We start from the raw sequence: 17,385 nt of genomic DNA, 5'->3' as shown, positions 1-17,385 counted from the left end.
TACATTCACATTTGGAATTGAGAAGATGTTGGTTCTCCATAATGTTGCACCCAACCCTTATGATTATGTGATTCTAATTAAGGGTTTCGAGGATGAAAACATTCGGGTGGGGATAGTTTGTAATGAAGGGGAACACATTACTGGGCAATTAGCCATGGGCGCCTGGACATATAAATAAATAATGGACCATAAGGTCATGTGAACACACCATGGACCTATATAAGGATGGCTTGTATGAAGGGGAACACATTAATTGGGCAATTAGCCATGGGTGCCCGAACATGTAAATAAATAATGGACCTAGGTTGCATGAAACGTTTCCATTTAGGGAAACGTCATAGGACAAGAAACACGAGGAAACGACATACCTATGTGGACGGAAACGACGAGGGTAGGTTGAGTTTTAAAGCCAATATATAGTGCAAAACATAAACGAATCATTAAATCCACATTTAAACGAAACGAAAAGCACGGTTCTTGGGGCACAATGAAAGCACAAGCACAGGAGAGGTTTGGTTTGGTTTGTTGAAGCAATCTTCTCTTTCCTGCATGAACTTGTAGGCGTGCAGGTGTGCATGGGAGAGTGCAGAAGTGTAGGTGCGCTGGGAAGTAAAAAATGTAGAGAATGTGCATTGCGAAGCAAAAAATGTAGCTGAGTTTTTTTCCCCCAAATCTTTGCCACGTGGCCAATTTTTGGCTGTTTTTTTGAGGTAAGGTAGGATTTTAAAAGGGTGGGCATACATTCGGAAAAAAAGGTCGTTTTCCTCATGTTTCCAAGGTGGGAAATGTGCGCACCAACCAAGAAAAGAGGAAACGGCGTTTCCCCGCCTCCAGCCCACGTTTCCTACTGCAACCAAGTAATGGACCATAAGGCCATGTGAACACACCATGGACCTATATAAGTGAATTAGGGGAGATGGACATTAACCTTTTTACAATCATTAAAATAGCTCTTGGCTATGGTGGTATTCTCATTGAGTGCATATGTGTGATACTCCACTTGAGTGAATCTCTTACCCTAACCCTAATCTCTTCCTTGCACAAATCATCACCAATAACATTGATCGAGAACCTCCATCATCCGAAATGGTTCTGATTTCAGGAAACTATTTGTGCATCGGAAAAGTAAGTCGCCATATGTTTGGTTTGGAGTATTGCACATTGAGGGACATCTTCCCAAAACATCATACATGTTGGGTGTGTGTTAGGATGACCTTGTACCCATCATAAGCATCTTCCCAAGACATCATACATGTTGGGTGTGTGTTAGGATGACTTTGTACCCATCATAAGCATCTTAGTACAAAAACCTTGAATTTGAATCATGGTGCGGAGAAGAGAGTTCTATGTTGCTGCAGAGCTCCATATCCTATCACAACATTGTCATCAGCAGACAGTGCCCTCACCTTCTTGTCTCTACAGGAAGAAGGGCATCAAAGGGTCCATGGCATGGAAGGGCGTCAAAAGGTTCGTGGCCATTCCAGAGACCCTTGAGGATGATGCACCTCAAGGGCATTCCAAAGACGGGTATATGCACCCACATCACGTGAAGGGCACCGAAATTTTCATGCCCATGCAAGAGACCCTCGAACCTGATGCATCTCAAGGGCTTCCCGATGATGGTGGCATGCATCGACATGACATCGCCTCTGCATTGCAAGGTCCCATCACTCTCTCACACGGTAAGCTCCTCCACGCTTACATACTTGAAACCGGATTAATCAGAGATACTTATCTAGCTAACCTCATTTTGAGAATGTACGGCAAGGTTGGGGCCATGGCAGATGCGCGTTCTTTGTTTGATGCCATGCCTCACCATAACATCATTTCATGGAACACCATCATAACTGCTTATGCCCATTGTAAGGCGTTGGAGGATGCCCGCATGCTGTTCGATCGCATGCTTCAACGCAATGTGGTCTCTTGGAATGCCCTCATGGCTGCTTATGCTCATCAAGGGAAGTACAACGAAGCCATCCTCTTGTTTCAGAGAATGCATCAGGAAAATGAGAAGCCAAATGACGTCACCTTCATCAATGTGTTGAGTGCATGTGGTAGCCTTGGAGATTTAGGGACAGGTAAGCTCATCCATGTACTCGCTAATGGATGCGGGTTCGGATCTGGCTTGACTGTAGGAACTGCCCTTGTCAGTATGTATGGGAAGTGCCGGGCCTTGAAGGCCGCTCGTTGTGCATTTGGTGAGTTGCGCCAACATGATGTCGTGTCGTGGACAGCTTTAATATCTGTGTACACTCAGCTAGGTGATGGAAGGGAGGCTCTTATCTTGTTTCGACAGATGCAACAGGAAGGTGTGGAGCCAAATAAACTCACTTTCCAGAGCATTTTGAGTGCAGTTGCTAATATTGCTTCTTTATCTGAGGGCAAAGAAGTCCATGCGTGCTTCAATTTTGGGGGTTTCAAGCTAGATTTAGATACTGCAAGTGCCCTTATCAACATGTATGGTAAGTGTGGGTGCATGAAACTTGCATGGTTAGTATTTGAAAGTGTAGATTCGAGTGCATCGGTCGTATGGAATGCCATGATTGTGGCATGCATAGAACAAGCACACCATTGGCAAGCTCTATTACTTTTTAGGCAAATGCTTAGGACAGGCGTGAAGCCAAATGAATTCACTTTTGCCAGTGCATTGAGTGCCTGCACATGTCGTATGGACCTAAATAGGGGTGTCCTGATTCATTCATACCTTGTGGAGGAGGGATACATGCTAGATATGATTGTGAGCAATGCCCTTATCAATTTGTACAGCAAGTGCAAGGCTTTGGAAAATGCAGAATCTATTTTTGAAAAAATGTATTCTCGCAGCGTAGTTACATGGACGTGCATGATAGCAGCCTATGCTCAGGAAAGGCATGACCGACAAGCCCTTGAACTCTTTTACAGAATGCAGCGAGAGGAAGTGAAGCCGAATGACGTCACCATCGCGAGCACATTGAGTGTATGCGGAGACCTAGCTGCCCTTGAAGAAGGCAGGACAATTCATGCATGGATTGTCCATAATAGAATGGGAATGGGAATAACCATAGGAAACGGGATTGTCAGTATGTATGAAAAATGTGGTGCTTTAATGGATGCTTGTTCGGTGTTTGATCATTTACATTCAGACAATGTTGTTTTGTGGAATGCCATGATGGCTGCTTATGCTCACGGGGGGCATGGCAAGGAAGCCCTTGCATGTATCTCGGAAATGCAAGGGAAAGGTATAGAGCTAGATGAATTAACTTATATAAGCCTACTATCTGCTTGTAGCCATGCTGGCATGGTTGATGAGGGCAGTTTCTGTTTTGTTTCTATGACAGGTGATCAACACATATCCCTAGTGCTGGAGCATTGTGTTTGCATGGTTGACCTTTTCGGGCGGGCTGGGCAGCTAGCAGAGGCACAAAGCTTCGTTTGCAGTCTTCCAGTTTTACCTGACACTTGCTTATGGTCTGCATTGCTGGCAGCGTGCAAAATGCATGGTGATAGGGATTGGGCAAGACATTCCACAGAGTGCATACTGGAGTTTGATTGATAATGTATTGTACTGTGTGTTCTGTTTCGAATCCTTGTCTTCCAAAGATCAACACATCTCCCTAGTGCTGGAGCATTGTGTTTGCATGGTTGAACTTTTTGGGCAGGCTGGGCGGCTAGTGGAGGCACAAAGCTTCATTTGCAGTCTTCTAGTTTTACCTGACACTTGCTTTGCTGGCAGCATGCAAAACACATGGTGATAGGGATTGGGCAAGACATTCCGCAGAGTGCATACTGGATTTCGATTGATAATATATTGTACTGTGTTCTGTTTCGGACCCTTGTCTTTCAAAATGAGGTATGGGTATTGTGAACAGAAGGAGAAAACACTGAGGCAGTATCATAACACTCATCCTTCCAAGTTTGTCTGATGATGCCAGCTTGGAGGTCACTAGCAAACTATGACATAGGCATGCAAAGGAGGCCAAAGTCATCGGTGAGGGGGTTCCTACTCCCAACTTCCCACCCCCGCTCCCTCGCCAAAAAACTACGGGCCCAGAAGAGTGAAGGCATCATGACCTTCTAGGCCTTATAGCCCACCATCCAGATTACCTGCCCCCCTCTGTTGAATACATCAATGGCTATCACCCGCCAATAAGCAGCACCCCAGGCATCCTGAGATTTGCGCCTCTAACTAAACAACCTCTTTCAAATGTCGTGTTTGGGTATGTCTAACCTTCTTTTGCTTCTGACACTTGCCACGGGAGTTTCTTTTCTGCACATTGAAAAGCTTGCAGTGGCTCTGTATTTCTTTTGTTTTTCCAATTTAGTTCTTGCAATATATCCTGCACCTTCTTTATCTTTTATGACCCTTTTATCTAAACAGGATATTTTTCTCTTGTTATGACAGGATTGCTGCTACACGAGGAGAGGTTCTTTGTGGTGTTGGTGAGTAAGCTATGTATATATGGCCCTGCGGCAAATTAAAGAGTTGGAAGCTGATGATGTCTCATACCTTTAAAAGGAAAATTTGAAGTAGTTAAGCATGAGAGTGAAGAGATGATAGTGAAAATGACCAGCATTGCCTTAGTCATAGCCTGTAGGCAATCACCACTATCTGATAATGTTCCATGTAATCAAACATCATTAGATTACCTTTGGGAATACAAGGGCTTATTATGGGGTAAATTTATTGGATTTGGATTTTGAAAACTAAGAACCCACTAACAAGAGACTTCACGCCCTGGGAGAACAGCCTCCATGTACCTCGGCCATCAAGATTGCATAGACATCACTCCTATACATCTCTAGAGCCACTACTAAGAAACCTTAAATAAAATCCCAGAGGAACGATTATAGTGTTCTTGGGCAACCAAGTTTCTGTAGACACTACTCTTGCAAATGGCATGCTTTAGTCTTGGGGAGCAGATGATTACGATGGCTTTATTTGAGCTATTTAAGAGTAATTTTGGCATCTAGAGTAGTGGTGGTGAATCAAGTGCTCCTTGCCATGGCTTCTTGGCACACACTTGTGTAGGGAAACTAAGGAGATTGATTTTCAAATAATTTCAATGACATTGATATTTCTCATGACTCAAGGGCACAAGTTGCATTAGAGAATATCATAGTAGTTTGATTATAGTTGATCCTTTTATGCAAATCACAATGTTATCATCAAAACTTGTGTGGTCGTCTTCTAAGGGATCACCCATAAAGGAAAGTATACTTGTGTGAGCATATGCAATGCCACACCAAGCAAGATTACGGAACCGGCTTGAGAAAGTGTACAGATTGAGGATTTGCAAATAAGAGTCCTATTGAGAAACCAATCTCTCATTAAGCTTCTCATAGTGGTAGCATGGGAGAGGAGTATGCACAAGGAAGCTTTTAACTTCAAGGAAGCATCTCCTTGAAGATAGAAGCTTGGAATGGATTATGCACGAGGAAGTGTCTCCTTGAAGATAGAAGCTTGGTAAAGGGAGTAGAACAGACTTATTTTCAATTCACATGTATTTTACGAGTATAACTATCATTTTATGATGCAAAAACAAGAACAAAATTGTCATTTCACGATCACAAAAAGTAACACTTATATCTTCCAATGTATCATCCTTACTTTTCATTTAGTGACCTTGAATGCAATGCTTGGTTTAACTCCAACTTTGTCAAAGCTACTTAGTGTACCAATGTATCATCCTTACTTTCCACCTAGAAACCTTGAATGCAACGCTTGGTTTAACTCCAATGTTGTCGAAGCTACTTGGTGCACAAACTCATGGACAACAATGAGTCCTAACACCTTAATGAACACAAAATATAGGTGCTTGGAGGACTTGTATGCCAACTTTCTTGCATCCCTTTGAGCGAAGTCTAAACTTGGTCTAGAGCTCAAATGTTTCTCAAACAGGCCTTGTAATGGGCACTTTGCTAGACAAATCAACAAAAGAAGCTTCATAGAAGGAGATATACTTAGAGTATCCATGAGTAGCCCTCATGCTTGAATCCTTTGTCTCAGATAGATTTACAATTGGCACAAACCCAAAGTCTTCATGTTGTTCTAAAAACATGTCATCCCATTGTAGAACATGCACTCCTGGTAGGCCAACTAAGTTAAGAGCGTTGGTAGCTCACCATTTTTGATATGAGAAGCACTCCAAAATTTTATCATATCTTGCTTACATTGCTCAACTTTAGCATTTGATGTTATAGCTTTCCATTTTCTACATAGCATCTTATGTTCTTCATGATAGGTTGGTTTGATGGATCGTTTTGCATGTGAATCATATTCATTTCCGCATGTTCTTTCTTTTCCCTTAATAATAGTGTAATGCCTCCCATTATATACTTTTCTGATAACCATCCAGTTGGCTTGAGTTGCATTTGTTATAAAACCTCTAAATTTCGGCAATGGGTAACCATTTTTCAACATTTGTTCATTTAACATTCTCCAGAACTGTTTTTGGGCCTCATGATCTTCCACTTTGAATTCACATGTGGCAATTGTGAGTAGCTCTTTTATATAAGGATCATAAACTTGTGCTTCCATTATATTCTAGCCCTTCACATGATGCACATGGTCAAAGTGAATCCATTGGTCACCCAAACTACCTCCTTGCCTCATCCTATTAACAAGATCCACACCTACTCTTGGACCAATAGTTGACATCTTGAAAATACGAGGCATATTCTTATCCCCAAGCTACCCAAGGAATAATAAACTGTGGAAAAAGGGATACATGCATCTTCTCTTTAAGGATATAATTACATCAAGACCTACATCTCCTTTAATTAAACCCCTTCTAGCAATTTGCATATACCTCTGAAGACGTCTCTTGTAAGACAAAGCTCTTTAGCAACTAACATAGACATAACCAAGTCTTGACCAACTTAAACCTTTATATTTTTACAAGATGCATATGGATTTAGCTAAGCACGCATTTTTAACCATCGCATGTACTTGTTTTTGTGTTGCTCTAGACAAGACACTTTCATAGTATGATCATGCACACCACCATGTATGGCACATCTTGTTATATTGTCTTGATCACGAGGAAGACAATAATAAATAAATGCATCACAACATGCTACATACTCTAGAGACTGATCACAATGCTTACAAATCGAAGTGCCATAATCAATGTATAGTGGCCCTATTGGTGGAGGCTTCTCAATTTCCCTTTTCATTGAGACTCATTGACCATCCCTATACGTTAATTGTAAGGGCAGTCTACATTGTAACACATGAGATAGTCACGACACCTACTCATTCTAACCACACCAAGAAATGTATCTTGAGTGCTTGTTAAATACTCTATCTACACATGCAAATAGCACAAGGAGGAAGCGTCAACTCTAAGGCTAACTATTTGAAATAGATTGGGATTTTTGAGTAGCCCAAGGGCCATTGCCCCTACATGTTAAAACCTAATCTTCCAAAACATAACTACTCAACCTTAAAGCTTTGTAAGCATCATTAGAATCTCTCACATGACTATCTAGGATTGTAATCATAACCGGCAATACCTACAAGCACAACATTGTAAACATAACTAGTAAGTGTAATGAGCACTATAAGTGCCATCGTAGCAAGGGGGATGTAGCATTGTATTTTGGTTGAGAGGGGATTTGTGGGAAACACACCTAAAACCCATGTCTATTGTTTGGGGTCAAAAGGGGGCACAATAACTAAATAATCAACTTATGTAAAGGCAACAATCCACCACAAACAAGTGCCTACTTCAAGTAGAGGTGTAGAAGAATCTGGATTCATTTAATGCAAAAGAATATGCTAACCTCTAGACCACACGGAGAAGAAAAATGTGGGGAATCTTTTTGCATTGTGTAAAGGGGGCACAATAACTAAATAATCAACTTATGTAAAGGCAACAATCTACCACAAACAAGTGCCTACTTCAAGTAGAGGTGTAGAAGAATCTGGATTCATTTAATGCAAAAGAATATGCTGACCTCTAGACCACATGGAGAAGAAAAATGTGGGGAATCTTTTTACATTGTGGATGACTCCGCCGATCCTCGCTAGAGAACCTGTGGACTACCTACACAATCACTATGGCTTACGGAAGGGGCGCATGGATCCTCTCAGGGAAGTATACTCGCCAAGGTTTGGTCGACCTCACTGTGGCTAGCCATGTAAGACCTATGCTCCACACCATCTACCATGCTCTTCGACCACCTCCTAGCACCATAGTATCCCCACAAACCACTCACTCACACCACACCCACAAACCACTTACTCACACCACATACAAAGATAGGAAATACCACAAGAGAGTAATACTATATATAAAAAATGCAAAAAGAATGATACACTTAAGGAGAGAGTCCCCCCCTTTTCTCCTCCACCCTCTTCTTACAACCTCTGCTCCTTCTCAAAGAGGATCTCGCCCTACCTTGGGAAAGGGAGGGGGGTGCTCCATCCATGAGTATACTTGGCCAAAGAGGTGGCCATGCAGATCCGTCAGGAAAGGTGGATAGTACTCGATGAAGATCTCTGTGTTGTTGACAGAGGGGTGTACCACTCATCAGTACCTTCGGAGTTGGCCATGCACGTCGTAAGTGCATTTGGTAGTCGGAGGACCCGATGGGTAGGAGATGTTGGAGGGCACCGGTGGTGACGACGGTCGGAGTGTGGTCACAGAGGTCGGAGGTGATAGTGGGAGGAGTTGCTCTTGGTGGAGTGTGGAGGCCGTGGCTACTTGTCCATAGGTCACCCACTACTACTCAATTCACTGTCCCGGTGAATGCTATAAAAAAAAGGTGGTTCTTTAGCAAGCTAGACCTTGGGCAAAACATCCGGTAGGTAGGCTGCCAGGCATATCTCATATAACTAACTTCCCAAGCAAACCTTCTGGAGAGATATGCAAATAGGAAAAATGATTCAACTGAGCTCCTGGGGGCAACTTCATCCAGCAAGCTATCTCTGTCTGTATTACCATTACGTCACTTGTATCCAGCAAGCTATCTCTATCTGTATTACAACTGCCATCGCCCGCATCCAATAAGCTATCTCTGTCTTCTGTATCACAACTACCATCACCGGGGCAAAGCATTCGGCACATGAAGGTCATTCATACACCAATAGAAGCACACAAAATCAACTAAACACAATCATTGGCCACTACGTCCGGGCAAAACTTTTAGCACCAAGTCTAGGCATACAAAGGGGAGATATTACAAAATGAAATGTGGCCAGGGCCAGTACATGCCGATAGGCAAACAGAAAAAAGAAAAATACTGAAAGATAAAATGAGCCATCTTGAGTGGTGTGGGACAAGCCCTCGATCCCAGGCCTCGCAGAGCCAGCCGGTGGATGAGGGGTGTGGGCGGCCAAAAGAATGCCGCCGCCATGATGAGGCACTTGAACTCTGCAAGGTCATCCTCCGTGGTGGATGAAGCCTATTGCCTGGCGAAGAGCAGCTAACTCAAGCTCATGCTGCTGACGAAGCTCTATCAGAGTGCGTGCATGTATGTCCTGCAAGGTGGCGAGCTCTGTCTCATGCTTCATACCGAGCGCCTACATCTCGAACTCGTGCTGGTGCTGGGTCTCTGGGTGTGCTCCTACTCCCAAATGGCTGCCATGGCATCTTCATTGAGGATGGGAGATAAATAAAGCTCAAACAGCTCCTCGCGAAGCTCATGGAGCTCTCTATCCTGTTGTGTGATGGTCTCTTGCAACTGCTGGTGGACCTCCTCTGCATCCTTTGCCCGGTCTGTAGCCTCCTGAATGAGTGGCCCTCTCTGCTAGATAAATAGACCGACACAAGTGTTGGTCGGCATCGCAAGGCACCCAAGATGCGCTGGTGGATGAAATCGATGGTAGTAGGCCTCCATTAACGTGTCAGCCACATGAGATAGCACTCTAAAGGAAGCCGTGCCAGGTCGGAGGGAGTGGTCGGAACTGTCTGTGGGAGGCTCGGAAAGAGACCAACATGGGGGGTGGCGGAGAAAATGGTGGAGGTGATGCTCGCCCGAACAGTAGGTGCTTCCGAGAGAGAGGGTGGTAGAGGGGATGCTGAGGGTGGTAGAGGCTGGAGTAAGTTACTCATATCTGTGGGAAATCGAGGCGACGTCGAAGACAAGGTGGTGACGCATGTAGGCTTTGAAAAAATTGATGAGGTGACGAGGATAACCGTGGTGAAGATGAGAGGTGAACAAGGAAATGTAGTGTGATGTTGGTACCCGGGAAGAGGGGATCTAGGGGAGGAGAATTGGAGGTGCAGATGCCATGGAGGTAGTCGATGGTGAAGCTGTCGATGATGAGGGTGGCGGTGGTATGGATGTCGATGCGGGGGGTGGTTAGGGAATGGCCGTCGTGCTGGAGAGGTAAGGGAAGACGAAGCCAATGGCGATGGAGATGTTGTTGGTGATGGAGGTTGCGCCCCTAAGGAAGTGGGTGCAACGGCGGGTGGGTGACGAAGGGTCGATGGCGAGGGTACAGGTGGCATGGTTGTCGATGACGAGGGTGAAGATGGGATGGAAATTGATGGGGGCAAGACTCGGGCCTAGGTGCAGGGCCGAGAGGGGGAACTAGGGCGCTTAGGATGGGCCACTGAGTGCTTGTAAAAATACCGTGCAATGTGTGTGAAGAGTGGACCTGAAAAATATAAGGTCGGCGTGTGTGTAGAAGTGAGACGAGCAACTATTGAGTGGAGGGCCATGGAGATGAGTGCAGTCCACAGTAAAAGGGACGGGGGTGTGCAGTGAGAGGAATGCATCAAACAAGGGAAGGCAGAGTACTCCAAGCTAGGAATGAGGGGCGAGTCGGGTGGGGAGATAGTAAATGAAAGCATGTGGGGGGTGAATCAAGTCGGTAAACACCAAGGTGCTGGCGTCCAAGGAGATGATAGGGGATGCAGGGTATGAGGGGATTTCCACCAAGGAATCATGCCAGGGACTGACCCCTGGAGGTTAAGGAGCCAGTCAGCCTCCGAAATTCCGAAATACCCCATCCCGTCTATTGTAGGCTTGAGAGTGGTGGGAAAATGAAGAATCTTGGCTATGTAGGTAGTGGTGAGGGTGGGGATGCACTTGGTGGCAAGGTCGACCAGGAAGAAGTGACATAAGTCATCAGATGCCATGGTGAAGTCGAACGAATCGAAATGAGCCAACCCTACCAGGGCAAGCTAGTATGGTGATAGAACATGAGATAACGAGGAACCTAGGGGGTGGCGAGGAAATGATACCTCAGCTAGTGGCAAGGCCAATGATGTGGTGGTGGTGGTGGCGAGTGTCGAGGAAGCGGTGGGAGACATGATGGCGATGGAGGCCACAAGAGAGGTGGACACGAGCGAGATCCGAGAAGTCAAGGTGGCGGTCAGTTGTGGGCCGAAGAGGAGCAACACTCCCGAGGCGGAAGTCAACCCATGGGTGTGGGCTCGACTGCTGTTGCTTGTTGCCAAGGTGGTGGTGACAGCAGGGACATGGCGCTCCTCCATGGTGATGGCTTTGCAGGTGGGGACTGACGGTGGACGAGAGACGATAGTGGCCGGGTGAGAGAGAGAGAAGGGGTAGGCTGGCAGGTTGGCAAAAGGGGAGAGAGGGAAAGCGAGAGAGAGAGGGTAGAGGGGGGGTGTCGATGGGGTGGGGTGAGAGAGAGAGAGAGAGAGAGAGAGAGAGAGAGAGAGGGTGGGGTTCGGTGGGGTGGGGTGGGGTGAGAGAGAGAGAGAGAGAGAGAGAGAGGGTAGAGGGGGGGTGTCGATGGGGTGGGGTGAGAGAGAGAGACAGAGAGAGAGAGAGAGGGTGAGAGAGAGAGAGAGAGGGGGGGTGTTAGTGAGTGAGTGAGTGAGAGAGAGAGAGAGAGAGAGAGAGAGAGGGTGTCGGTGAGAGAGAGTGAGAGAGAGAGAGAGAGGGGTGTCGGCGAGAGAGAGAAAAGGGGGGGTGTCGACGATGAGAGAGAGAGGGAGGGTGTCAGTGAGGGAGGGAAAAGGGAGGGCCACCATGAGGAAAACCTTTTAATAAAGGTTTCCTCTTTTAAACATTAGTGACTTTAACCCTTTAACGAACCTTTTAATTCCTCTTTTAAACCTTAGTGACTTTAACCCTTTGTAGTGGTAAAGGGGTTTATTAAAACCTTGGTACCTGCATGATGTTTCGAGTGGTGACATGGCCAGGCAAGTGACCTCCACTGGTCCGGAATGAGCATCCTCCATGATAAGGGGAAGAGGGTTGACACCTCCTCGACACTTCATCCTTACCCATCTTGTACAGCTGCCCTGCAACAATGAGCTGATATGGCCTACTCTTAAGTAAAATCCTCCTCTTTGCCTTGGCATCAGCATTCTAAGGAAACCTAGTTGTGCTTAAAAGCATCACAATGTTCTCATACACCAAGTAGGGGTGGCATCCACAACAAACAACATGCTGTCCCCACCATGAGATCATCACAAATCCCATCTTCACAGGCTGGCACCCCACTTAGGATTCCAGATAGATGATTAGCCATGACATGGTCCTTCCCTAGGTGGACTATAATCTCAAAGTTGAATTCTTGAAAGAGAAGGAGCCATCTCTAGATCTTGCCGGCCACCTGGGCTTTATTCAACAAACACTTCAGTGCTTGTCCGTGATCACCACAAAGTGATGCCCTAATAAATAATGTATGAATTTTTGAAATGAGTATAATATTCGGCCAGGCCCCAATGGAAGGGAACATCCAAGTGGAGCATGTGGTTGAGTGGAAAATAGACATCTGTATACATGCAGATGAACCGACGTTGGTAGCTTGTATGCCCGAGCAATTCCTACATGCCTTTAGGATTAGACGGAGCACTTAATGTGAGAATAAGGATGATCTTGTTGGGATCCGGAGAAAGACCGTCTGCTGAGATGATGTGACCCAGCAAGGCACCATGACCCACCATGAAGTGGCACTTGAAGGGATTAAGGTGGAGACCTGATACCTTGCACTTCATGAACACCAGAGTGAGTTGAGACAGGTGTTCCTCTAGAACCACCACCCTTGGCATGCCCTTTTTCCCACTAAAGTTAGAGAAGTCATCCAAAAAGATGTGTAAGAAATCATTCAAATACTCCTGGAGAATCTTGGTTGCGGTCCTCTGGAAGGAGGCTGGGGTATTGCAAAGACCAAAGGGCATCATCCTGTAGACATATGTTCCCCACTGTGTGACAAATATTGTCTTGAGCTAATCCTTCTCATCAATCACTACCTGGTTGTAGCCATTGAATCCATCCATGAAGGAATAGAGCACATGGTTGGAAAAACTTGCTCTATGAAGGGCAAGGGAAACCCATCTTTGAGTGTGCACTGATTTGAGGGGTCTGAAGTCAACACATATCTTGATCTTGTTGGTCTTCTTTTTGGGAATTACCACTATAGGTGACAACCACTCGAATGGGAACAATGATACCTGCCTCTTCTATCTTGTCCAACTCTTTCTTCACCACTTCTAAATATTTTGGATTCATGCGGTAGATGCCCTTCTTGATTGGCTAATTGCTTTCTTTTAGTGGAGTTCTGTGAGTGTAAATGATGACTGGATCTATCCTTGGGAGATCCTTGTAGGTCCATGCAAACCACATCTTGGTGTTCTTTGAAAAAGTTGGTGATTCTCTGAAGAGTGGAAGGGTCCTCCCAGACCCAAGCTGCCACTAAGGGTGTGGCTCCTTTATTGTGCCCAGGTTTATCTCTCTCACCTTCTCATGATAAGTGGTGGTTGGAAGAGGAGCTGTGCCTAGTGCTGCTTGATGGAGAGATAAGGGGTCATGGGCTGGGGTGATGTCCAGAGAGGGAAATCACCAATGTGTTCCTTCGTCCAGCCAGCAGGTATCTCTTCTACTAGCAAGGCTTCCTCCCTAGAGGTGCTCTGCCTACCTCTCCTTGTGAGTGCATCTAGGAGAGGTTATAGGCATCTCTGATGACTCCTCTTGAGAGACCTCTATCTCTTCCTGTTGAGACATTGGTGCAGAGGAGGTGGCCGAAGTAAGCAAGGATTTTGTCCAATCCCATACTACTGCTTCTTCTGAGAGCTCTTCTTCTTGGGACACCTCTTGAATGTCCAACTCCACTATGTCCACCATATTGCAGTGGAACCCCTCATAGGAATTTAACCAATTCCATAGAGGTTGTGCCGCCTCTCCTTCTGAGCCGAATGGATGTCATGCCTCATCCAATGGTAATCCTATCATGAACTCCAACCAGGGGTTGGAGGTCCTGCCGCCTCTCCTTCTGAGCCGAATGGATGTCATGCCTCATCCAATGGTAATCCTATCATGAACTCCAACCAGGGGTTGGCTAGCTCTTGCTCTTCCTCGTCACTCTAGTTCCTCCCTCCTGAATGGGAATCATGTCATGTAGGGCAATGCCCCTTGCACTCTCATTGGGGCCTTTTTCTAAGGGCAAGGTCACCGTCCCCTCTTGGTTAGGGATATGCAAGTTTTCCAAGCCCCAATCATGGATCACCTGAGCTGCCCTCAACCAAGGCCTTCCAATGAGCAAGCTGTAAGCCCCTCTAGCTGGTGGGAGGTCTAACACCGCAAAATTCATTTCAAATACAAAGCCTCAAAAGTGATCAGAACTTGTCTAACCAGTCCCAAGGGCATCACTTCCCTCTCATCTGCCACTCTAATGGCGAAGAGTGTTGGCTTGGTAATTCGGAGATCCAGGGCTTTCCTAGTAGCTTCAGGCATGATGTTAACACCAGAACCACCATACACAATGGCCCCTGTAATTTTAGTTCCTCCCACGGAGACTGTCACCCTTGGGCTTCAGTGATCAGCCACTCTTGGGGGGCAGTGAGGCATACCCTTGCTTGCTTCATGGGCCATCGCCCACTACTACTAGATGTGGCTTCACCCTAAGGTGCCTTCAAATCCACCCAATGGTGGACCAAGCCTAGCAGTTGCTCTCCTATTTCCTAGCTTAAACCACATAATTGAGGAAGGGTAATTTTTGCCTTTGCCCCTGCCCCAACACTGCCTCCCAACACAAATTACTAACCTTGGGTTGGGTAGACCCCTCACCCGCCTTTGAAGGTATGGTGGTTGGGGGAATGACCAAGGTAGGGGCCGCTTCCTTCTCCATGGGTGGTGTTTGAGTGAATTCCTCCACAGCCTCCTTATAAGCTTGTTCCACAATGGATGGGTGGATTGCCCCATCAAGGGAAGGAGTTGGTTTCTTTGGGGCTCCTTGGGACCGCCACTATTGGAGTGTTAGCCTTGGGAGATGGCACCACTACTTTCACCATGTTAACCAGTGGGGTTTTAGGAGAATCCCAAGTGTAGTGGTCTCGGCTCTCTTGACAATGTAGGCATGGGGGCGAGCCCTTTGGTACAGTGCGTTGAGTTTGCATGTGGCCACCCCCCCATAACGATAGCATATAAGAGCCCAGTGTTGTTGTTGAGAGGACAACAATTGGGGAACCTTTGGTTAGTTCGGGCCCCATACGTGTTGTTAGTGGCCGGAGGTACTGGAGGAGCTGTCGCATAGACCACTACGGGTGGGTTTTGATAGGCTTGGGGTGTTTGTGGGGCTGGCACGAGTGGGAGGTATGGATGATAGGCCTTCTTGATAGGGGATTTGCATTGGTAGGGGGTTGTATGTTAGTGTTGCTCCAGGATGAAGGGTATTGGTGTATGTTACTATGGCTACTTGAGATCCCTACTGAGATGATGTGGCCTGGGGCGGTTGAGGGGTTGGTACATAAGTAACCATGGGGGAGAGAAGTGTATGTGGGGGAGCTAAGTAGGAGGGGTGAGTGGTGACAGGGTTAATATAAGATTGGGATTGGGGGGTAGCTATTCCTATCGATTGATGGTTCAAGAAGGGTGTTGGGTTTGGTTGGTGGTTAGGGACCTAGGCAGAAGTCAAAGCACTACTGGTTGGGGTCACCATGTAGTCTTCGGCGAAGGGATTAAGTGGGGTGGCCCCTCGCTTAAGTTGTTGTTGCATAAGTAGAAGTCCCTTGAGGTCGTAACACTCCTTGTCCTCATGGCCTGCCTTTAAGAAAAATGAGCAATGTTTCTTGGTGGGAAAATCACTTGGAAGATGGCCTTGCGAACTACATACCAGGCACCATGGACTCATCTTGGGATCTTTGGCCTTGAGGTGCTCAACCTCCTTCCTCTACGCTCCTCTTGCTATGACCTTTTGAAATCTTCAAGCTCCTTCTTGATCTTGGTGATCTTGTCCAGGGAAGTGGACGTAGAAGCTACCACACCGGGCTAGAGGAACCGTTGGAGGAGCCGAAGACATGCCAGGGATAAGTGACGCCCAAGAGGTATTGCGCTCCGCCACCATGAGGCGAGCATTCTCCAGTTATGTAGCTCTGTCTTGGAAATCTTGCAGGGTGCCTTGGGTGGAAAGTTCTCTCCCATCTCCATCCCCGTTTGAGTAGGGAGTGCGTGAAGCACCCACTCTTGTGCAGCATGTAGTTTCCAGGATCTTGGGGTAGCCAAGCGACCAAAAATTTAGCTTTTGTGACAAGTTGGGCCACTGACTCCCCTATCTTCATGGACAGTTGGGTGAGCTCTTGAGTAACGAGATCGAAGAAGTTCCCAGGCCGAAAGGTAGCCAAGAACTGTAGTCTAAGGGTGGCCTAATCTGGGAAGTGGTTGGCGGGGAATTGACTACCACCAGTTTGCATTTTCGTCCAGCATTGTCGGGAACAAGACCAAGCGTGCATCATCGTGAGCCCTCTCTTGAGTCACACATAGTGAGGAACTGCCGCTCATGGTCTTCCCCATCTTCACTGATGGTACCTTTGAACGTTGGTAGTTTATCTTGCACACGGTTAAGAACAGTAGAGCCAATGGCTCCAGTCCTCATGGAGCTACCATAGGGTTAGAAGAGGAAGATGATGAGGTATGACTAGTTTCAAGAGAAGAACAACGGGGTGACTTACCTCCCGAAGCTCTAGTCTTCGGGGCATACACAACACTCCTCTCACCCACAATAAAAAATTGCCAAAAAAGAAAAGGAAAAATTTTGAGACTATCCTTGACCTCTAGGAGAGTCCCACCGTGATCGCTAAATTTTATCTTAGGTGTGGATGCATTCGCTGGTCCTCACTAGAGGGAACTCGCGGTCTACTTACACAATCACTATGGCTTAGGGAAGAGGAGCGTGGATCCTCTCAGGGAAGTATACCCGCCAAGGCTTGGTCGACCTCACTGGCTGGACATGTAAGACCTATGCTCCACAGCGGCTACCATGATAGCTCGGACAACACCTAGGTAAGCTCAAAAAACGTTGGATGTGTCCCTATCAAATAGTAGAACAATTAAGCTCAGGCACATTCAAGCTGAAAACACTAAGTGGTGAAACACTACCCAAGCCTTAAACAAATTCAAACTTAGACCCTACAGAGAAAGAAATGCTCTGCGACCACATCCTAGCACCGTAGTATCCCCACAGACCACTCACTCACACCACACCCA

At 46.4% G+C, this 17,385-nt stretch overlaps 1 protein-coding gene across 2 annotated transcripts; it reads left to right on the top strand.

The window, feature by feature from the left end:
* The first annotated feature begins 951 nt into the window (after positions 1 to 951).
* LOC147604289 (pentatricopeptide repeat-containing protein At1g11290, chloroplastic-like) lies at positions 952 to 4,637 on the top strand. Of its 2 annotated transcripts, XM_086795500.1 has the most exons (3): positions 1,553 to 1,682; positions 1,769 to 4,196; positions 4,382 to 4,637. In XM_086795500.1, exons 1-2 carry the CDS (start codon positions 1,596 to 1,598, stop codon positions 3,530 to 3,532), a joined length of 1,851 nt encoding a protein of 616 aa, XP_086651626.1. In that variant the 5' UTR covers positions 1,553 to 1,595; the 3' UTR covers positions 3,533 to 4,196; positions 4,382 to 4,637. The 2 variants fall into 2 exon arrangements, with proteins under 2 accessions (XP_086651625.1, XP_086651626.1); XM_086795499.1 differs by having other exon boundaries at positions 952 to 4,196.
* The last annotated feature ends 12,748 nt before the right edge of the window (positions 4,638 to 17,385 follow it).

This window comes from Cibotium barometz, chromosome 62 (assembly GCF_041138505.1).
Source record: "Cibotium barometz isolate CiBa-2024 chromosome 62, ASM4113850v1, whole genome shotgun sequence".
Lineage (NCBI taxonomy): Eukaryota > Viridiplantae > Streptophyta > Polypodiopsida > Cyatheales > Cibotiaceae > Cibotium > Cibotium barometz.
Note: the sequence above shows the minus strand (reverse complement) of the source record. Positions and strands in the feature narration are given on the sequence as shown.